This window comes from Crocodylus porosus, unplaced genomic scaffold (assembly GCF_001723895.1).
Source record: "Crocodylus porosus isolate Cpor-Errol unplaced genomic scaffold, CroPor_comp1, whole genome shotgun sequence".
Lineage (NCBI taxonomy): Eukaryota > Metazoa > Chordata > Crocodylia > Crocodylidae > Crocodylus > Crocodylus porosus.
This window is the reverse complement of record NW_017728943.1, coordinates 64,825,487-64,849,001: the sequence shown is the minus strand read 5'-3', so window position 1 is coordinate 64,849,001 and position 23,515 is coordinate 64,825,487. Positions and strand designations below refer to the sequence as shown.

Below are 23,515 nucleotides of genomic sequence, written 5' to 3'. Positions count from 1 at the left end.
TCCCCTGATTCGATTCAGATTTGGAGATTTGGCCACCGAATCGGGCCAAATCTCCTCCGAATCAAATCGCCACCCGAAACTTCCCACAGCCCTACTATCTATCCATTTAAAAGGTATAAGCGCATAACTCTGGTATAGACAACAAAGGGAACTCTTACTTCACTGCTCTTCTCCTTGCTTTAGGATTGTTGCAGTATGTGAAGTGTCATATCTGCAGCTGTGATATATAATCCCAGCAAATGCATTCAGAAAAATATGAATAGTTTCCTCCCCATCCCCACCGTGAATCTTTCTGAGGAGCTTAATGGGTCAGGCAAGCTTTAGAGCAATCTTATCAGGTGCATTTTTTTAACTTAGGATTTAGCTGGATGCATCTGATGACCGAAGACTGGGGAAAATCATGCCAATTTAGTTTAGCTAATCTTGGAGTCTCCAAAATTCTGATATTTATGTTTTTTATTTCTGCAAGAGGGAAGGGTTCCTTAGAATGATATCTTTTGGTTTTTATTTAGTGTTTAATAAGAGGGCTAAATATCACTAACAGTGGAGATTTTGAAAATGTGAAGAGCCATTTTCATATATGCAGAATAAACATGTCACTTGTAAAACCACAATTGTTTTAGTTTTGGGAACCTGGGAAGTGCTGTCTGTGAGTTCAAGTGCAGGGGGAAGGTAGTTATGTGGAAGGCAGAGAGTTCCTTCAGGAATGGTTGGTAGCCATTGTCCTGGGGTGCAAGCAAGCATGACCTAACTTATCATATCATTATTGCAATTATGTTTTAACAATTTTCAGCTAATTCAACCTCCTTGAGAATGCAGTGATGATATTAGCTTTATTTACATTTTCATTAAGCACATTAATTTTTATATGGATGCTAGAGGTCTCTCATGAAATGCGATCTGTTGACAGTCAAAAATTACTGTGTTTCCTAAAAGTTCAACTTACATGCCTTAAAAATAGCAAGCTTGCATATTTATACATAATAAGATATGTGATTTAATTAATACTGCTGGCCTTCATTATAAATGTATATTTCTAGACTCTGCAGCATAATTAGTGCTTGTTTTCCTGAAGACAAAGTGAACATTTTTAAAATGTAGATTATAATGACTTTTTCAGGAAATCTGAAAACCAAATACAAATGGAAGCAGCCGGCCAAAGTTACTGTGATGGGACTCTGCTGATGTTAGTGGGCTTGTACTTTGGCTAAATCTGCCAGTACATCCTCTCTTATGATTTTAAAAAGCATTGTCCCACTGAATATCTAGCATTTCTCAATTTCCTAGGCACATTCAACAATTCTTGCTTCTCCCTCTTAAGCATTATTTATCTATTATTACTGCTGGCATAGTATTAGATTTGATACCCTGATGATCATACTTGAGATGGGAAAATTCGATGTTCTTTTGTAATAGCTACCCAGCAAGTCTCCAGTCTCAATAACTAAAAACTGAAATATGGCTCTTCCTCCTCCTCATTTCTTGTGTTTCTTATATAGTCCTTGGGTTTTCATTGTTTTCTCTGAGGAAAAGTGAATCCAGGGCTAGAACATTAGAAGTAGAAAACTTAAAAAGGGCTGATAGTAAGGGCCAAAAAAGCCTTCTTGAGTCCTCTGTTTCAACTTACTACATCTGTTGGTTTAATTCTTGCAGCACATTTTTTAACACTTCAGAGAGTCCTATTTAATATGTACTATAATAGTACCTTTGCTGCATCTGTACTCCTTTGTTGATTTATAAAGAACAAGTGTTTGGGAAAATTAATCCCTGATTCAATTCCTTAAAAATCATCAGAACTATTAGGTTACACAAGAAATGGATTTGAGCTAATCTTTCTCTAACCATGATGTGTGTTGTTTCCTCCCCATTTTAAAAACATTGTGTACATCTTCATGTCTTGGGTTGGTAACTAATACCGTATTTTCTTGTAGACAACACACACCTCCCTCCCCCAAATTCAGCTGTTGGAAATTAGAGTGCATTATAAGCAAGGAAATGCATTAAGAACATTTTCTGTATCTTAAGCCTGTGCTAGGAAAAGTGAGTACTTCGGCTCACTAGGTGCTTCTACTCAGTTTCTTACTGCTATTTTACCAGTACTTTTAAGGAAAGATCTTTTCCCCCTTCTTTCTGCCTTTCAAAACATGTTGTATGTCTTATTTTGGAATATGTTGTATGCAAGAAAATATAGTATTTATTGTATACATATAAAAATGAAGGCTAGGCCCTGTTTCCATTAATAGTGGTGATACTTTCTTTGGTTTCACCAGATGTAGGATCTAGTCCTTAAGATTTGAAAAATCTTTGTGGCTTGTGTTGATTTGCTAATATTTATGGTATATTTCATTTTGATATGTATTTGCAGGCAATACACTATGCTAAAGTGTATAATAGAGTTAAGGTTGTCAGTAGTTTAAATGTTAAAGAACCTTGTACTAAATAAGTAACAGAAAAACCAGGAGAATCAGGGTAAAAACAAACTTAAAGGGCCTGAAATATTTGAAAGCATAACAAGTTACTTTAATTTTGCCCAGTAGTGATGCCAGCCTCAGAGCTGCATGACTGTTATATCAACAACGTCATGATATATTTTTCTTATCATATTTGCTGTTCGGGGTCTGACATTTATTTTTGATGGTTCAAGGTTTATTTAACAAACTAAAAGAGGTGGAATTTAACCAGGAATTCTACAGATACATTCAAGGCTGCAGAAACTGGAGGTTCTGGAGAACTTGTCAGATTGATACATTTGTTTCATATTTAGTGTCTGCGATTATAAAAATAATCTTTTTACTGGCCTTTATTTTGCCTGATCATATCTATGTAACTCTGCCATGTTTTGGCAGACACTAGCGCATTAAAAGCTTTGGAAAGAAAGTTTAAAATCTAAATGCAAAGAGGTAACCATGACTGAATTACTCTCCTGGGAGCAAAATGCTCTTAGAGTGCCTATTGAAATCAGCATTATCATTTCAATACATGTCAAATATGAGTCATTTCCTAGTTTAGGCAAAATTTCTTTATAAATCTTTAAATCTTCCAGTTCTTTCAAGAAAAGGTTAAAGTACTTATGATTTAATGAGACCGCTTTACATCATAACTGTTTGACTATCAAGAGAAAACTTGTCCTTTCCAATTTGTGAAATCCTTTTATTTTCTGCACAAGTTTTTGAATACTTTACATTTTATATTAGAAGCCTAGAGCTCAGCTGAGTCTTAAAAGACCTGAGGAAAACATTTACTTTCCCTATGTGTACGGACAGAATACAAGTTTTTTTTTTGTACAGGATAATGCCCAATTTGCACCCCAAGTTTAATAGGAATGTAAGCTAAAAATGAGAAAGCCTTTTAATTTGTTAAATCCCATTAATTTCCTGTACCATGTAGTCATCTTTTATTTGCGATCCACAGCAGTAGATTGTAAATAAAAAAAGAAAAACAAACCCATATAAAAATGAACTTCTAGTAAGTATATTTATATGTTACTGAAAGCAATTTAGAGGAAAATGGTGTGTATATTTAGTGCTGCCTTCCTGTCAAAAAAAGTAGAAATACACATATTACACAGACTACTAAGATGTCTTGTGTGTCTGTTAATGGAACTGGTCATTGGCTCATTGTTTAGAGGTGTTGCTGATGAACTTGCAGGCACAGGTTCATTATGAGTAACTTGCTGGTGCAGTCAGAAATGCTACTATGGTATTCACTGTTTTCCTGAGCTGAACTGTTTTGTGTTCATAGTAAGCTCTGAGTTTATAACTTGTGCTCCTGAGGAACCTTGGGTGTTTCCATTTCCAGCTAGCCCTATCTATCCATGCATGTTCTTTACACAAGCTTCCATTCTTGCCTGAATGAGAATATATATCTTGGCTCTGCAAAGATTTACTAGTAACATTGGTATTCTAAATTAAGTGAAGCATTACTCTTCCATATTGACAGACATTGGGCCCTATAGTTGCTCTGATGCATGGCTTTGTCCAAAACAGGAATTCAGTATGTTACAGGGCACTGAAATAGTATTCCTCTGGAAACCACAGACCCTTGTCAAAAGCCCACTGAAATAAAAGGAGACTTTCCATGAACTGCTGTGGAAACTAAAACAGACGAGTTGTTTGCAAAAGCGTACCTGGTTTGTCATTCTAATCAAGGGAATAAATGTTTCTGTTGGAAAACTGGTGTTTGAAGGCTTGATATATCAGCTATGGGAAATCAGATCAGGCTTAGAATTGTTATACAGATGATTATTATTATTGTTTCTTTGTAGAAAAAATTGGTAACACCTATTTAAGGTGCACCTTTCATTTAAAATAATCAAGAGATGAAGAAAGACCTACTGTATTTACCAACAGTTTCTTTAAAATGATGGTCTTTGGATTCGCATATCTGATATAAGAGGGTTAAAAGTGTGGAGTCCTTGTGCAAAAGAAAGCAAAAGCAAAGAAGGGTTTTATTAGACTAGATAGGCCTTGGCTCCGATTAATCTTTGAAGTGTATGCCCATGTACACACCTTATAAACATTTCCTAGTTAGGTATCGATTGCCATGACATAAAGTACATGTATACAGCCTTATGAGAGCTTTTCCAATCGGTATACATGTTGTATGCCCTGGGGCTCTCCAGGGAGCAAACTGAGAGACTTACAAAATATCTGAGTATACCTGATATCAATGTTGGTAGCAAAACATCAAGATTGTATTGAGGCAGTATGTGAAAAATTTTTCAAAATAAAACTGAAACTTTATCAATACATTAAATATATACAGCAAAAAATCAATACCACCTTTAAAAAATGACATTATCATAGGTTCTTTTAAGACAAATGCTAAAAATCTGATCAAAAAATGAAAGGCCAAATAGTAAAATTGCCCTTGAACCAGTCTCCATTTATATGTATTTACCCATTTGCACAGGTTTGTGATTTCTATTGCTATGCATTGCAGCACCCAGAGGGTGCTAGAAATTACATATCCAGTTTCCATCTCTTGTCCAACTAGATTTTGTGCATCTGAAGTGCAAATCCTGTGTGTGCAGGCTCAGGAAAAAAAGTGTTCTCGTGTGTGTGTGTGTATATGTGTTTGTGTAATTCTCTCATGTAGGCAAAAAATCTTTTCTTTGGCCAGGAATTTGGCTAGGAAAGCTGGCAATCTTCACGGAAGAAATGGGTGGCAGTCCTCCTTGTCCACAGAGCTGCTTCGCTGATAAAAGTTTAGGATTTCTGTGCCATATCAGCACCATGCTCTGTTGCTGGTTAGGAATCTTTCTGCTCTAACCCTGCTTCATTTCCAAGTTTCTTATGCAAGAAAATGCAGGGATCTTTCTCAGAGTTTGGAATTGTGCAGTGGAGTGCATTTATCCACATACGAATGTATGCTTTCTGTGTAAGCTCTCTTATTCGTGTCCTCACTCTTGGGCAGCAAAATGCACTAGAGGAAGAGCTAAGATATTCCCCTGAAGGATTTCCTTTAAATCTTCCAGGTGCAATCCACCAAAGCCAATAAAATGCATTCATTGTTATACACGCAGTTCATCCAGCGTGTAGAACTGAGCTTAAGTAAAGTGTACAGAATGGATCTATAGTAAAATAACGGTGACTAAATGATAGTCCATTCCTTAAAAAAAAAAAAAAAAAACAACCCTCCAAAGTGGTTTACCTTTGAAACAAACTCGTGGGAAAGTAAGCCATAAGGTTTTGGTGGCCTAGAAAAGAGGAAGAAATTCTCAATGCAAAATGTAACCTGAAAGATGGCAGGTAGATGAGTATGCAGGAAGGATGTAACTAGGAAGTATGGGGTGGGAGGGAGGTGGGCCTTCAGGAGTTGTGAGCCAAACTTTACAGAGCCATCAGGGTGAGGAGAAAGTTGATCCTGATGAAGATAACTATGTAAAGCTAAAATAGAAGTGTGGCATAGTTCTGGCAGTGAGAAAAATGTTATTTTTTTTCTTTTCATGGGGAGGCTGTCTAAAATCCTAGTTGGAGCATTAATGTTTAAGATGTGGGTAGAAGGGCATTAAGAAACTATAATTTGCTCCTTATGAAACACATCCTAAAGAGAACAAGGCAAGAGAGAGGTGAATCTGTGTTTCTCTTTCCACCTTCCTGCATCCATGGAACTGGCCAGAAACACAGCCCCTACTCTCTGCCTTCACAAAGGATGCTGAAAGACGGTGACTTCTTAGTCATAATTGTGCCTTGAGTTCCCCCTGGTCAGTTCAGTTCTTTGCCAGCTCCAGCACTGGGCAGAGCCAAATGGCACAAAGCTTCTCTGACATCAAATACGGTCAAATCAGATGACTGGATCAATTGATGTCTACTATCAATAATGAAGTATGGATTAATTGCTGTATGTTAACAGCTGTTCACTTCTTTCTTCCATGCAGGCAGCTACTTATTCTTTGACTGGCAAAATACAGAAACGTTGTTCAAGCACAACATTTCATTTGACATCTACATCTCATTCCTAATTTACATGATTACAAGAAAAATCAGAATCGGTGATAGTGTTGTATTTTAAACAGGAAAAAAAAAAAGAAAAAAAAATGTGCATTGTTATGAGATTATCTCAGATGTACTTCCAGGGCTTTTTTGTTTCAATTAATTTTGGCAAGTCTATTTTATGTAGCTGTTTTAGCTTCTAAAAGACAGCTTGTTGAATCCTTAATACTTGTCTCTTTTCATGTTACTATAGTGATCATTGGAGCTTGGATCTGATTTGTTCTGTGACTTGGGGAAAATAGAGTCATTATGCAGCAAGAAAGCAATTGTTCTCCATTTATTTTCAGATCTGATGACTAGGATCCTCTTATTATGTTTTATTGTTTGGAACTCATTTGTAGCACAAGACTTACTCACTTATACAGTTGCATATAGAGAGAACAAAGATTGATGGTTAAAAGAGTAGTTAGAGAAAAGCTTATTCATTAATTATTTAAAGTTTTGCAGGATCTGTATTTACAATTTCGAGCTTACATTTTCTTCCCTTTCTGAAATTTACTGTTTATTCTCTCCTGGGGCCTTCTTAATAGGATAATAGAGCATTACTAGAACAGGTAATAAAGAATATTTTTATTGCCACAATGCTGTTTTGGGGTGGAATGCAACTGAACTACAATTAACTGCTTCAATCTTATTTCATACTAATAGCCTGATCTGCATACCAGCAAAGGATTAAGTGGAATTTTCAGACTGTTACTCAGGATTCCTGCCTGAAGAGTATAGGGATCAATTAATCTCTGATTCAAGCGAAGCTGTTTCTCAATTTAAAAATATTATTTACTTGCCGGTGATTAAATACTGATTATGTGTCAGAATACAGGCCAGTTTCAACAATTGTCTCTCTTCTTCTTTAATCTGTCAATTTCTGGCTTTGCTTGTCAGGTAATCAGAGGTATAAAGTATTTTGCTCAAAGTGTAGACTTGCTCACTAGAATAGAATTACCCTTGTCCAAGTAATGAATGATTTGCTTGATTGTTATTTTGGATCCCCCGCCTGCCTGCTGCTGCTTGACATTGTAGCATTTTGTGAGAGGTGCCCCTTAGATTGCTTGGTGTCCCTGAGACACCTTCAGATCACGTTTTGGTTCCCTTCTGATCTCACCATTTGAGGTTAAATTTGTATTAATATGTGGCTTGTTCTTGAACACCAAGTTAATTGCTTCAGGAGCACACCAGGGTTCCATCATTGGCCCCTTCTTTTCTTTTAATTTACATGGTTCTTTGGGGGATTCACGCTGAAGTAGTGGAACTATGCACAAAAAAGAAAGACCTGGATTGAACAAAAACCATTTCCCGTTGAGAAGGGATTAACATTGTAGGAGATAGTGAGAAAGAAAAGTAAAGGAGGGCAAAGGGAAAAGCTAAATATCTTTTATACAAATGCTAGGAGCATATGTAATAAGACTGCTGAATTGGAGTGACATGTTTTCAAGGATAAGAAAGATATTATTGGAATAAGAGAGACAACCAAGAAAATGAAGGGGGATTTAAAATGCCAAGATATAGAGTTTTAGTGAAGGGAGAGCTAATATAAAGCCGGAAGAAAGGTAACAATATTGGTGAGGGATAATATGGAGTCTGCAGAGGGTAAAAAAAAAAAAAAAAGTAATAAAAATATTTTGACTGACTCAACAGAGATAGTCATATAAAAACTCAGGACAATACAATGTAGCTGTGATTCTTAATTGTTGCTGTAGTCCTCAAGGCAGCCAGAAAAAGTAAATGAGAAAAAAATATTTCTTTACAAAACAGGTAAAAAAGATCCCTGAAAAAGGGCAGAACTTTGTTCAGGGTGTAAGGAGGGATCTGGGGGGAGGTTGTTAGAGATCAGTATTATGATATTGACTGTGTTAAAACAGCAAGAGAGAGCACCCCTTTGCTGGTAGCGCAAGATTGTTGCCTTTATCCTCTTTCTTAAGTAGCCTATGCAGTGAAAATATTCTGCATAGCATCCTGGGAGTGAATATGAATATGGACCTATATATGGAGATGAGAAACAGGCAGGATCAAGTGATCATAAAATCACCAGATTTGAAATGTACATGAGGGTATTACTAGATGGAGGAAACAGCCGTAAAGTTATTGATTTTAGTAAAGCTAACTTTGAAAGAAAGCAAAATGCTCCTGGGATTTTTGCCAGCAACCCTGTGATGAATGGGAAATCCACTCCACACAAGTGGAAAGTATACAGTGTATGAAACACATACAGAAAGTGCAATTAAAATTCATCCCAGTTAAGTCAAAAAAGGGAAAGGCTGATATGGGCCTGAGGCAAAAGAAGGAAAGGCAAAGAGATAGCTTGCCTCTCCCGACCCTATGCTTCGTTTTCTTTACCAGTCCTTTTCCTCTTCCTTTATCCTCCCTAGCTCCTCTGTTGTATGACAGTTCTGTCACTCAGCAGGGAACCTGAGGTTTCTTCCTCAAGCCTCTGTATGCCAATGCATTGCAGTCCTGCACATACTCAGGCCATAGCCACAGCCAGTATGGTGAAGTGTGAAAGAAGATGCATGTCTCTGCTTGTGTCCAAAGTATTTGATTATTCTGCCTCTCTCCTCCCAACATAGTTTCAAGTCATACATTTGTTGTATTGTTCCTCCAACTTGTTTTCTGTGCTTACAATTCAGAGAGAATTCAAAATCTGCTTAGGGGAAGATTGAAAATGTAGGTGTTGCTCAGGGTGGACAGATTCATGTAACACTGTAGAGAGAGTGGGGGCAATATGCAGATTTTTAGCAAGGTGTGGCAGCGGTTCACTGCAGCAACTGGCACTGGTACGGTAGGATTATTTTCAAAGTCAATGAGCACATAGAACTGGGGTAGTTTTGCAGTATAAACTGGATCTGGATTAGATTTTCTCCTGGGACCTGGCTTTTGAGACTCTTTTCTCTCTGACATCCACCTTGTGCACATGTCTTATCGAAAATTGTTATCTGAGATACAAAAACCATCCGTTGTAAAGAAAATTCATGGAATGTTGTTAGGAGCCATTGCAGTATAAATTTGCATAGCTTCAACCAAAGACAGTTTGTGTCAGCTGAGGATAGGGCCCTTAATTGGTAGTTGAAGCCAGAACAAGTAGTTTAAATTAATTTAAATCTAGCACTTTGTTTATAGTAATGATTACTATAACAAAGGAGAGGTTGATTTGAGAGAGAAACGGAAAGGGGACAGTACAAATGGATCAAATGGTCTTTTACCGTCAATCAATCTATATCCCTTTTTAAAGTCATAATAATTTAACTGCAGGAATTGGCAAAAGACGGAGTAAGACTATGAGGTCTTATGGCATGTTGGCCAGATGATGACAGACTAACCAATTTTTGAAGATGGTATGAGGGATCATAAAGTTTAGTTCCATGTGTATTGTGATGATAGTTGCATCTATATTTAAAGCTTTCTGTCACAGAAGCACTCTTGGTGTTGTCAGACTGTCTATTGGACTGGATGAGCTGCAACTTCTTGCAATTGAATGTCAATAAGACCAAAGCAATTTTGGTTGATTCATAGCGCCAGCTTAAGCATATTCACTCGCACAGATTACATTTGACAGATAGTTACCTTCAGCTGAACTCTGTGGTTAGAAGCCTTGGTGTACTCTTGACAGTGAGCTTAGAGTTGATGCCTAATGTTTATTTCATATCCTGTTTTTACCTTCCTAATACTGCATGTGTATGTCTACATTTAAATAAATTCACAGCTGAAGTTCTAGTCAGTCCACTTGTTATCTCTCAACAGAATGTTGTAATGATTCAATTTCAATATTAAAAAAGGTGCATTTTCCCAGTTAGGCAATTTTAATTTCAGAAGCCATCTGATCAAGGAGATTTTATTAGGGACTCCTTGAAAAGCAATTGTCAAAATGTAACAAGGAGAGTAGAAGCAGCAAAGGAGTTTGAGGATAAAAACAAATCAAAGTGGAAAAGAGAGAGAGAGACTTTTTTGACTTGTTTCCCTGGTACATAACCAGTGTGCTGGTCTGCAAATACATTCTACACACAAGTTCTCAGATCTTGCAAGCTGAATATAAAGTTGAGGTTGTGTAGGACTGCAACATGACTACATGTTGAATCATTATAAATCTTTACGTGTGCATGTATCTCACATTTACATGCACATTCCCCAAATCTCTTAATTTTTTTAATAAAATGTTTTCACCTTTTTTTCCTTATAACTTTTTAAGCATGAAAATAAAAGAGTCTGGGTTAAAATATTCATAGGTTTAGATAGAGCTGAACCTACTTATGGTAAACATAGATATATTGCAATTCAATTTATGGAACTCAATGCTGAAGTAGAATTAAACTCCTGAATTATATCAAACTGCTTCATTATGCAAACGTCACGTCTGCTTAATGCTAATCCCTTCCTTTAGAAAGAAATTTAGCCCTCTCATGACATATTGCCTGAGCACACTGTTTTCCCTTGTTCATAACTTTACATATATAATATCTTTTAATAATCTGAAAGTTTGGAAAGTTTGTGTGTTCTGTTTAACCTGTATGATATTCAAAACTGCCACATACAGCCTTCACTCCTCCAGGTCATGTTTTGTTGTTTGATCAGAGTGGCAAGTAGTTGTGATATTGTACATTGGGTGAGGTTTAGATACAAAATAGCACTTCAGGACAAATGAGCTTTGATTTCATTTCAATGTCAACTGAAAAGCTGAAAATTAAGCAGTCCACTTCCCCATATTTTTCTTTATTCTAAAGAAAGAAGAAGAAGAAAGGAAGGCCTTGTTTTGTTTCTGTTGAACTGAAGGGCAGAACTCACACTAGTGTCAGTGGAAGGAGAATTAAGCCCAGATTTTGTTCGTGCAAAATTCCATTTTGCCTGAAAGCCCAGGATACCGGAGCTTTTCTAAACAGACACTGCATGGACTTCAGGTTTATTTTTTTTCTTTCAGTTTTCTCCTTATTTTTGACAGCTACCTTGTATTGCAAGTTTTCACCATAAATATTGAAATAGAGTTTGAAACATAATGTTTCGGTTTTCCTATAGGTAAGGTTGCGGTAGCTTAAAATAAGTGCATTATTGAATGCATATTTTCTATATTTAAAATAGGCAAACAATCTAGGAACTGTTCAAGACCCCATGGTGACTGTGAGGTGGCATTTCTTTTCTCTTTTTTACAGTGAGTGTATAAAAGTAAGTACATTTGAGGCTTTGAAAGATATGATTTCCAGCTGAAAGAGCATGAGGCGCCTTGGCAGACTCATCAGCAAGTTGCATTACTGGCTTAGAAGTTGCCATTGGTCTGTCAAGTATTATGTAGATAAATTATATGATCTGGCTTGTCCTCCTGGACGTCATTCTTTGATTCTCACCCTGTTAACATGGCATTTACATCTTTTTTTGTCTGTCTGAGAACAAGGGCCCAGACAAATTCGTCATGACATATGCAGAGAGACTCTTTTATGTTAAAAGTGACATGTTTCTTGTTCTCATATGTTTGCTACATAAATTCATTATCTCTTGCCAAGGCTTAGAACTGCCAGTTCCCTCTTGTTGTCTCAATTTTCATCCAAATAAAAATTAAAATGAAAAGAGCAGAAGACTAAAATGCATACTGTTTCAGTCACTGGGGTTGTAAGTTTTGTCTTAGAAAGCAAACACTGAGGGATATTGGCACATGTAAAAATCCTGTTCTAAAATCCCTGGCTATAATGTCATCACTGGTGTATTGTTCAGTGTTCCTGGCTAATCTACTTAGGTAGAGTTTTTAACTTGCTTTAGACAAAGTCCTTTTTTATGTGGCTGTAAGAGGTGATAAGCCTTCATTGGTGGTGTTTTCAGGCTACATACTTGTGATGATTTGATCTAGTATGGGAGGTAATGCAGGGTATTTTGGGGTGGCTAAAGGTAAGATGAAATGGAGTTGTTGTGGAGCAGGGATCATGAAGCTCTAGGGCAGGGGTGTCCAACCTTTTTGAAGGTGGGGCCGGATCATGAACTTTTTATCACCCAGTGGGCCAGCGCGCCATATTCAAAGACCTCACAGGAAGTAGTATTACATCACCCCTCCCCGAAACAAAAGTACAGTGTTTACTTTCGTTTCTCATCGCAGCACCTCGGGCCTCAGAAAACAGCTTGGAGGGCTGCATGGTGGCCCGCGGGCTGTATGTTGGACAAGCCTACTCTAGGGCTTAATGTCCCCAACCCTATAACTTCTACAACACCCACAGGGTGGCAGCTAGGGTGATTATAATAAGGAATCAGAATAGGGTCAGAGGCCTTAATACATATTTTACTCAGAGCATTGCAAGAATTGCAGGATATAGCTTTCGTTATCTCCCTCACCTGTGTAAGTTTGTGAGGCAACGTAAGTCCTGATTGGCTCTGGACTGTGCTCCCAGTAACCTCCCCTGAATTTGGGATAAAAGGGGAAAGTCTGTCTAAAAGAAGAAGGGAAAAAGAAGAAAAAGAGAAGGAAGAAATAAAATATAAATAGAGTTATACAATATATGAGTAAGCGTGAATGAGTGATACTGGAAGGAAAAAAGTAGCAAAAAGTAGTCAGAATCAGAAAAACAAAGTCTTGGAGAAAAAGCCTTATAGAAAAGAGGTAAATTAAGCAGCTGACTCAGTTAAAAAAAAAAAAAAAAGGATTGAAGTGTGGCAGGATGATCTCATCTGCTTTTGATGCATCACATTAGTGGCAGATTGGAGCTCAAGAATTCATAATATGCAAAGGGGAGTACAAAATTTTAGGGTCAGTGGACTTTGCTCGGGTTAATGTGGTCCTGGTCACAGGTGGAAATGAATTTGGTCTTTTTCTATTCTCTTATTCTAATATGATAAAACTGCTATGCAGTCTGGAAAAATTCAACATGCGCTGCAGTTCCTAGTCATGAAAAAGAGAATAGCATAAGATTTGAAGAGAGAGATTGCGGTGCATTGGCAGAAGTTTGTGAGAGCGCAAACTGTATTTGCCCACTTTGTGTTGTTCAAGTTTGTGCCCTTAACCTTTTATCTTCTGAGCACAGAACTCACTCACAAATTAAAACAAAAATTAAAACCCACATGAAAGGTAGGCAAATGCACTTTCTATATGCCTACCAGTTTTGTGAGAAAACATCGAAGTACATAACAATATTTTTTGATATGGTCATTATAATATTTTTATTACCTTTTTATACCCGTGTTCAGTGGCTACTTTTACAGAAGATGAGGTGATATAGAGCCATGTGCAATGCCAAAGGTAAAATATGCCATGTATCTTCCCATGGGTAGGAAAAACTAGGATGTTTAGATGTATTGAAGGTGAGAGGGATTTTTACACCTGAGTTTTCTGATTACAGAATTGTAAGAGCATCACTAATTTTCTTCTCCATCTATTGTATACTCTTTCATCAGTTGTCGTCAGTGACCACTGTTGATTTGTTGTCTCTATTAAAGTATTCAAGGAAGCCATAGACCTGTCATTTTGGTTACAAACTTAATCTGTTTTCTCACCTTGGAAAACATGTCTTAATACACTTTACAATTCTGTATCATGAGCACACTGAGCGTGTTCCCGCTGTGCCCGGTACCTGCGATGCATTTGAAGGGGTAGGATCAGGGGAGATAGAACAGGAAAGTGAGAAAGGGGCTGTAACATGTGAAAAGTATTTGAGATCATGAAAAGGCCATGTTTAGGAAATGCCTCTGAAGAGAACCATATCAAAATTAATTATGGACAAAGAAAGGGACTATTGTCTACTGATTTGAAAATGGGAGATGGCAAGTCACTTAGAGCCAAACTGAGCCTATTTACACCAGTGTAATTTCAGAACAATTCCACTGCCTTCAGTGAAGGTAACAGAAGGTCAGAATTGGCCCTTTACCTTTGTGGCTAAGTACAGACAGTCAAAAAGGCTGAGACTGAATCAATTCAATCTTCGCAGGTTAGTCTAAACTGTGTAGATTAAACTGATAAACAAGTGAACAGACATTCACACTTGTTTCCAAAAATGCAGCCACATGCCTACAGTGGCCCAGGCCAGAAGCTTGAGGGTGCTAGAACACGTCTTCCTGCTCGAACAGCTTGGGCCAAGGCTATCCCACCCATCCGGGGGCGGGGGGGAAAGGACACTGTGAGGGAGGTGCAAAGCATCCTGGGATGCTGGTCAACTGTGAGTTAACTTGAATCTGGAGGGGGTCTGGGACAGAAGTTCAATAAACTGTTTTAATCTATATCAGTTAAGTCTGATACTACATCCATCCAGGTTAATCTTAAACCAGTTTTGACCATTTTAAAAGCAGTTTATGTGCACTGAACTTCTGCTGTGTTATGGATTTGAACCAGTTGCCAATCACTGGGCACTTTTACACATGCTCTGGGAGTGGGCGGTGATGGGGGGTTGGCAGAGCTTTAACTACAGTGGCTCTGAGAACTGCTCTAATTAAAGCAACACCAGGTCTCCTGTATCAGGATCCCCATGCTTGAGAGTGGCAGCGGGGTCTCTTGAACTAAAGCTTGTTAGGCAAGTTTTAGTTCAAGCACCCTGCTGCTGTTTTTACATGTGGGGACACTGATATACAAGACATAGGAGGCTGCTGGAGCATGGCAATTGCCACGCTCCAGCAGACTGGATTAATTGAGTCTGCTCAGACATGCTGGAATCCCAGTGCATCAGAGCAGCCTCCACGCTCACGTATAGGCACCCACTTATACTGGTTTATGTGTAATTTCTGTCCCTATCCTGTATGCCTCAGTTTACATACCTGTGAAATGAGTAACAATTTTTCCACCTCTCAGGTGAGTTGTATGACTCAGCCTATTACTTTTCAAATGTACTTTTAAATCCTCAGTGCTGTATGAATATACATTTTTATGAAGTGTATTGCCATTCCTAAAGAATCTGAAGGCCTGTAATTCAGAGCTATTTAAAGGTAAACTAAATTAACTTGGGTATTCTGTCTCTGAGAGGCTGTATGAATGTAGAATGTATTTATGTTTGACATTGTTGGAGGGGAAAGCAATAGCTTCCTCTTCTTATTTGACAGATAAATGGGTTTTTAATTTTTAGTGCTTGCAAACATCCAATATTCATAATGATTCCTTTCACTTCCTTGAACTGCCAAGCAGCAGGTGGGTTTGCAGCTCATTTTTCCCTGCCACAGTTAGCCTGCTGTGGGCTTACTGGAGTGCTAATTGTGTATCCTGATTGGAGAGAGTACAAAGCAGAAGAAGATTGTTCTTTCCCCTCCCATTGGTTACCCAGAGAGGAATTATGGGCCTTCATTGGACTTAGCAGTTTTCAGTCACTGCTGTCCTAATCACCCAAGACCTTCTGAAGTGAGCAATGCTGATTCACGGTGAGCAGCTTTTGTTACTAGTGTACGTGTGCATGTTACTGAGCTGTTCAGCTACAAGTTGATGGATAGGCCAAATAAGCCAAGCTTGATATAATTTAGCCTGACTGGATGAAAATGTTTTCTGTATACTAAGTTCTCCTTAGAGGAAAATAATCTTCTTTCCTGATATACGCTCATCTTGTTTCCACATCAGTCTTATTAGGCGATGCCATCTACTTGTAAGAGTACTTACTACTAATGGCATTTCACCACTAGTGAGGTGAAACAGTAGAATTAAAACTGCACCCTACAGAAGCTAGGTATTGTGTTGAGAGGAGAGCAAATAAAAAAGTATTTTAATGAGTAAAAGAAGCATATTTTAACTAGTCTTAAAACATCTGTTAATTGTTCATAAGATTTTCTTCTGGTACTAGGTACCAAAACAGAAAATATAAGCTCTAGAAACTCACATCTCCAGGGATATGCACTTTTCAGTTTGAGAAACAGTAACATAGAGAGACCAAAAGTATAACTGCTTGCTTCTTGAAAAAGTGTTTCCCATTGCCTATGATTGATTAATACCAGTTAGGGTGCCAGGAAGTTTTGATTTAGGTACATCAATACCTACAATAACAATGTATGTTTTATATCACATATATGCAGTGCTCTGTGGTATCACTGAGTAGAGTCAGCATTGCTATTTCTGGATCAAAAGTCTGGATTCAGTTTTCTTTACAGTGGAGTTTAGTCTTATTCATATGCCTAAGTGTCAGTGTGCTTGGTTCTTTTACTTATTTTGACACAAACTCACTTGACTGGCTTTGCCAAATTCGCAACATTTTCCACATCATTTTCACATCCACAAAACTGGGACAATAATTACTTATCTTTTTTGAGCACATTGAAGTTCCTGAAGTCCATGTATTCTTACTACTGTTGTAACTTAACCTGGCACTGGAGCACAATACTTGACAGATGGTGTATTGTTAGAATCCATCTATCCTGCCAAAACAACCATTATTAAACTTGGTTGGGACCTTTCCTAGTCGCTATGCAAATTGGTGTAGTCCAGGAGAAGGCTTTGGTTAAAAAGTAGTTATAGAATGATGTGCTTCTGTCAATTGTCCATGTGTGTTAAATTATCCTAAGTTATGGCTCTTCTAAAGTCAACCCTAATATCAGAACTTTTGTTATGTTTACTTATATTGGCTGTATGGACGGGACCTAGGAATTACTGACCTTCAGATGAAATAAATATTTATAATTTATTAGGCACTGTATAAGTCATTTTACAAGTGCTGAGCTAGATTTAGTCTTCATTGCACTTCTTGGCTAGGTACAGGCATTCAAAAAGTCCAAGGCAGAATCAATTTGTTATGTGATTTTTCTGTAAGCAGTGTAGTTTGGATCTAGATCAGTAGTGAACAGAATACATATTTGCCACTTGACTTCTGGTGTGGGAGGGAGGCACGTTTTAGATTGAGTTCCACCATTTTTAAACCAGTCTGTGTACCAATATAGACCAGTTTCTGATCACTTTTACTGGTAAGATATTATACTGTAATGTCTGTACCTCACCCTTCACACCAATACAATATACTGTCTCCATGATGGATTTACCTCAGGAAAGAATATGGCCATACTGCTAACTGTTCTTTTGAGCTTTCTTGATGTAGTATTCAGGCTGCCGAGCTTCAATAAATCCCCCCCCACCATGAGAAGAGACTAGTAAGGATGCATTTAAATGAGCTTATCCCCTATGTCACTGTATGGCATCACCCATCTTCTTTGAGGCTATGTTGAATGATTACAACCCATGGAAGAGAGGAGAGATTATATATATCTTAAACCACTGCTGATTCCCTCCAGCTGGACCTTTCACCCACTTAGGTATAAAGACCAGTTCTGCAGTGGTAGGAGCTAGCCCAGACCAAGGGTGAATCTACCTCAGTCACTAAGTAATCCTGACAACCACCTACTGAGGTGATTTAGTAAGTATTTGACAGATGGGGGAGCACAGAAGGAGACTATGTCAGAGCTAGGATTATACTAGCATTCCAGGCTCTTGGGCCTGTGCTCTGTAAAACCATGAGGCTACACTCTTTCTCTCATTACTCTCTCGGGGGAAATTAAGGATCTCGTAGAACTTTATTAATAAAGAGAATCTAGCAATAATCCTGTTGTCCTGGCCAGCTACCGGTAAAATAGATCTTTTAGTTTCACGGTTTTGTGTGTAATTTAATGCTAATGGGTAGGAGACCTTAAATAACCACATCAAACAGCCAGTTCAGTGCCAAGCTTCCGTCTTATTTAGCTTAGTCTACACTGACACCAAACTTTGAAACGTTCCCCTCCTCCCACACTGGAGAGCCACTGGGATTTTTCATACTACACATGGTTTCCCTCCTACAATTTCCTCCCATGTCAGATATTCATACCCCCTTTAATAACCAGCAGGGGGATCATTACATTGAGCTACTGCCAAATGCATAATGACTGCTGCCTTTGCCTTACACAGTCACTGCACTACTGATATCCAATTCAGCATTGTAAAGTGCTTAGGGCTACCTTGGGGATGTGCTATATTAAACCCAACTATTCTAAATCCTATTTAATATAAAGAGATTGGGGGTGGGGGTGGGGAAAAGCTGGAAAGCGATTTAAGATTGCCGTTAATCACCTATTTTCAACAAGTAAAAATATCTGATCATTTAGAGCCCAATTCGGCCAATGTTATTTCATTAATAGTTTCACTGATTTTAATAGGAACCTGGGAAGATAACATACTTTTCAGTGCTAAGGAGTGTGCAGAATTGGGCTCTTAGTGTAACTATAATGGTATAAGAGAGCAAATTTGCAATGAGTTGATGGGAGTGAGTGGGCCGATTCTGAACTCCAAGGGCTGATGCTATACAGTGAAGAGAGAAAATCAAAAAACATACTTTGTTTCTGACTAAAAATAAAGGTGCACTTAAACTTGTAAAAGACAACATTTTTATTTGAATGATATGACAGAGCTGTCACAGGAGTGTTACCTGCTATAAAGAAAGCTTAAGAATTATTACCTTTATTAGACCAGTGACACTGAGCTTTAGCCATACATTTCTAACTTCTGTCCCTCTACAGAGACAATTTTCTTTTCTTAAATAAACTGTCATGCTAGTGTTAATATATTGTTGGCTCCCTCATACTCTGAGAATACTGCTGATATAAAACATGTATATGTTAGATTGGTAATAGTATCTTTAGTGTAGCTGACTAGAACAAATGTGTTTCCCTCATGGCTGTGCTAATGTGATAAAGGAAAATTGGCTGTTCATCAGCTTTTGGCTGGGTAAAGACAGTAGAGATGGAACCACATTCTTTTTTATGCATTAATACCACTGAGAACTTTTTGCTAGTTATATTTCATGTGCCTGCATGTAGTGCAAAGATGTTGTAAAACATGAGATAATGCTACAAATAACAAAGTAGAAAAGCCTGTATCTTTTATAATGATAACAGTCAAACACCAAATGACAGTAACAGGCTGTAAAAAATGTGATGCAAAAAAAAATGCAATGCAACCATCCTATACATGCGTACTCGCAGGCTTTTGTGAACAGGGCATCAGATGTTCAAAAAGGCTTTGAATTAAAATGAAATAAAATCTTGTGTCTGGGTCATTGATGTGTCAACCAAAAAAGCTAACTTAAAGGGAAAACAAAGATACTAATTGTGGGGAAAACCCTTATGCAAGATCAACTTTCTGAACAATCCTGGGCTACTAATTAAGGTGATAACCTTCAGAGTGTGTGTGTGTGTGTGTGTGTGTGTGTGTGTGTGTGTGTAGTAGATGGACAGATTCTCTTGTCTAAATTTGACAAATATGGACTGCATCTGAAAATAATAATGTAACTAAGAATATATATTAGTTTATGTGTAATTTATGAACACTAGATTCTTTGTAAAATTAATTTTCTACTTTTTTCATATTTTTGTACTTAAAATAATAATAGAATCTTGAAGGCTGAAGCACTGCTGATAATCATTCAACCTTAGATTTACAGATAATTGTGGCTGTTTATCTTGGCCAGAATTTGCAAGGCTTTATTGATAGAATAGCATTGTAAACATTTACACCAATTTTCAAAATGAATATTTCAGGTTCTAGCCTTCCTTTTGTACCAAATTACTCTGGCTCATAAGCCTTTTGTTTGTCCTTGCACATCCATTGTTCTTAGGGATGCAGTTATTCTGGCCCTATTTGATTTGATTAGAATGGATATCCAGGCAGGATAGAGCACTTTAGCTTCTCTTGGTCTCTACCTACAGAAGTGATTCACCACACATCCATTTAAGTTCATGATTACCTGTTTCTGCAAGATGGAAATAACATTCTATAACTAGCAATAACAAAATAATGTTTCAAATTCTGAAGCTCACCAAACTGTTAATTGAAACCTGATTTCAAGCTAAATACTGTTAAACACAGTAATTTCAGATTTGAATGTTTTTGCAAGTAAATCAGTTGCATAAGTGATGACGTTTTCAGTGATAAGTTTTTATATCTGTTAGCCTAGTAAACAGAGAGGTTGTAAATTTAGAATGAGTTGTGTTTGATTCATTTAATTAAGATCAGGAAATCTGATTATAAGGCATGGAGGATGAAATGTATTTTTTTTTATTTCATGCATTTTACCATTTTTTTCAGAGGAAAATTTTGACCTCTATAAAATCAAAACCTGAATGCTAGCTATGCATTATTGATCCTTTCTAATTTCATATAACCTAAACTCAAGAATATGCCTGACACAAAGAATACCTTGTAAGAGCTCAGTATCTTATGAACTAGTAGGGCTAGGAGACTCCTACAACTATTTCTCTGGATGTTAACTTAAATTTAAAATGAATTGGCAGGAAAAAAATGCATGAAGAGAAAACACTTCTCTATGGTGTAGACTGACTGCAAATTTCTAACAAAGTGTATGCACAAGCATTACATTAGATTGCCTTAACCAAGGTTAGGGTGATCTAAATGTCAGGTTGTGTAAGCATTTGCAGGGCTTAGGTCTTTTTAACAATGGTGTGCCCCATATGAAGTTGGTTCTCATCAAAGAACTAACTTGAGATGGGCATAGGGTTAACTCAATCTCGCAAGGGTTAACTTGGCTTAATGAACACTTGCATGCATTCACAGTATAACCCCAGGGCTTGGAAAGCTGAGTCACTCTCCATGGCCCGAAGTCTGTGTTGTTTTCGCCCCCTGACCCTGGTTGGGCTATTTTTACCTCCCTCCAACTGCACCCCACCCCCATGCCAGACAGCACCCCTCCATGGACCCACCAGCCCCCCCTACAGACTTGCTACCCCCTCTGGACCTGCCTACTCTACTGTACCCCAACCTACTTGCCTTCTGCTGCCTGCACCTCATCCTGGCCAGTAGCAAAGGCTTGCATGCAGCAACCCTGACTCACATTGAGGCAGCTTAAATTAAGCCACCTAAATCGAACCAGATCCCAAAAATGCTTGTTTGCACCCAGGAGGTTCTTATGGTGCAGGAACTCACTCTCTAGTAGCTATAGCAGGTATAGCCAGCTCCTACATTTCTTGCTGCTGCCTCTTTAAAAAAGAGTGTGTTGAGAAATGGTGAAGCACATGGTATCTGTGCCAGAGGCCTTCTTGGAATGTGCAGCACATTACTACACTATCCTGGTAGACAGCCTCGTGAGGCCCACATTAGGTGGCGCTACATAGAAGAATTCCTAGATGACCCTTATTTCTACTTGAGGCTGCAGAAAATCAGTTGTAACCAGCATCCTGGTGCTACTGCCTTTTCCTCCCCAATTTGGCCATCTGTTTCAAAATTAGGCATAATTATTTGTGATAAGCAAATTTTAAAATAGTCCAGACTGACCATAGCATGGTGAATCCCCACAGGTACATGAATTCACTGTGTGTCAGATCGCTATGGCGATTAAAGCAAAAATACATCCATGAATCCAATATATTTTACTTAGAATGGACTGTAACTTTACACAGGAGGAGAACTAATTTCCCCAAAGCTTTTGCCAGAGTCATGGTGCAGAAGGACTTAAGTGAAGGAGATAAGTGAGGGCTCCAGTCACACAAACACTTATTCATGCATGTAACTTATTCATGCACACTCAGTCACTCTGTCTGAAAGTGATAAGAGAAAGTTTAAATGTAAATTCTGTACTTTGTTACTAAATCTAACAGAAGTCTCTCTCTCTCACTCTCTCTCTCTTTAAAGGAATTTAAAAAGGGAATAATATATATATACAAGAGGATCACATGATATAAATAATGTTTATAACATGCTTTGAGATTCTTAGATGTATACTGTATTCTTATTCTTATTTACTCAATGTTCTGAGAATGATGTGCTGAAATGTCCTCTCTGTCAAGGGGAGAAATACAACTAGGATTATGGTGTGAAGTCCTGATCTCAGACTGAAGTGTTAATAGAATCAAATGGGAATGGATAAAAAGCCTTGACTTTGCATTTCCTTGATTTAGTCAAACACATCTCTGAATCTGCCTCTGTTGTAGATTGCTGTCCCATTTCAGCACTATAGTACTTTCTTTCTGAAGAACAGGGTGCATCTACACATGCAGTTATGGCAAAGAAATAAACTCTGGTGTAGTTTGAACCAGTTTATTGCTCCTGGGTGCAACATTTACATGTAAGCCTGGGACTGCAGCATTTTGAGCCAGGGTGGAGTAGCCTCAGGCTGGCGAGGGACCCAGGTCAGTCTACCAGCCCACGGCTGTTCTGCCCTGGCTCAACATGCTGTAGAGGGGCTGGCTGGGGCATGAGGGTGTTTCAGTAAGGGGTAACCAGCAGGCATGTGCCTGTACACAGGTTTTTTTGACATACATAACTACTTTGCTGTTGGCTAGACCTTGTCCTGGACAGTGCTATCCTACAGCAGAGTTAATTAACTTATTGTGCCTTAATACAGGTGCATGTGTAGACAGTGATGCTTTACTGCGGAGCTTATTGGTAAGGTCCACAGTAAAGCACACATGTAGATGCAACCAGATTCAGGTTATTCAGATAGCTATTCTGAGGATCATTCAGTGAATGTGGAAAAGGGGCCAGTGGTTGTAATACACACCGAGACAAAAAATATCTGCTGCTCTTAGCGCAAAGTGGTTGTTAAAGGACAATTAATACTAGATGCAACTAGGTTCTTTATGAAGAATACTTATTTTCCCCTTTCTATGTATCCCTATAGGTGCACCACACCAGGATTAGTTTCTTCATAAATGGTGTGGAAGATGACAGCACAGCTTTTGATGCAAGAATACTTCGCGGACAAATTGCTGACCCTGTTGTTGATGGTGCATTGCAAGTTGGGCAAAGCTTCAGTGGTAAATCCCATAGCATTTTTATATTGTGAAACTGTACATTCAGTCTATCACATGCTTAATGCATGTCTAAAAAAGAGAATGTATAAGTCAATTTTTCATAGTTTCATAGTTTCTAGGGTCGGAAGGGACCTGAGCAGATCATCTAGTCCGACCCCCTGCCATGGCAGGAAAGAATACTGGGGAACAGGGACTCCCCCAATGCCTGCTGATCCCCCCCGACTAGTTTATAACAGGCCACAAGATCCCCCCTCAGCCTTCTCTTTTGAAGGTTGATCAGGTTCAGGTCCCATAGCCTCTCCTTATAGGGCCTGCCCTGTTGTCCCCTGATCATACGAGTGGCCCTCCTCTGGACCCTCTCCATGCTG

General features: G+C 38.3%; 1 protein-coding gene across 1 annotated transcript in view; it reads left to right on the top strand.

Moving 5' to 3' along the window:
• The window catches only part of USH2A (usherin), a 652,515-nt gene that overhangs the window by 12,529 nt on the left and 616,471 nt on the right, over positions 1–23,515 (top strand). Inside the window, exon 3 of the mRNA XM_019549473.1 lies at positions 23,015–23,150. Coding sequence (XP_019405018.1) covers positions 23,015–23,150 — 136 coding nt within the window. The remainder of the gene's footprint in view (positions 1–23,014; positions 23,151–23,515) is intronic.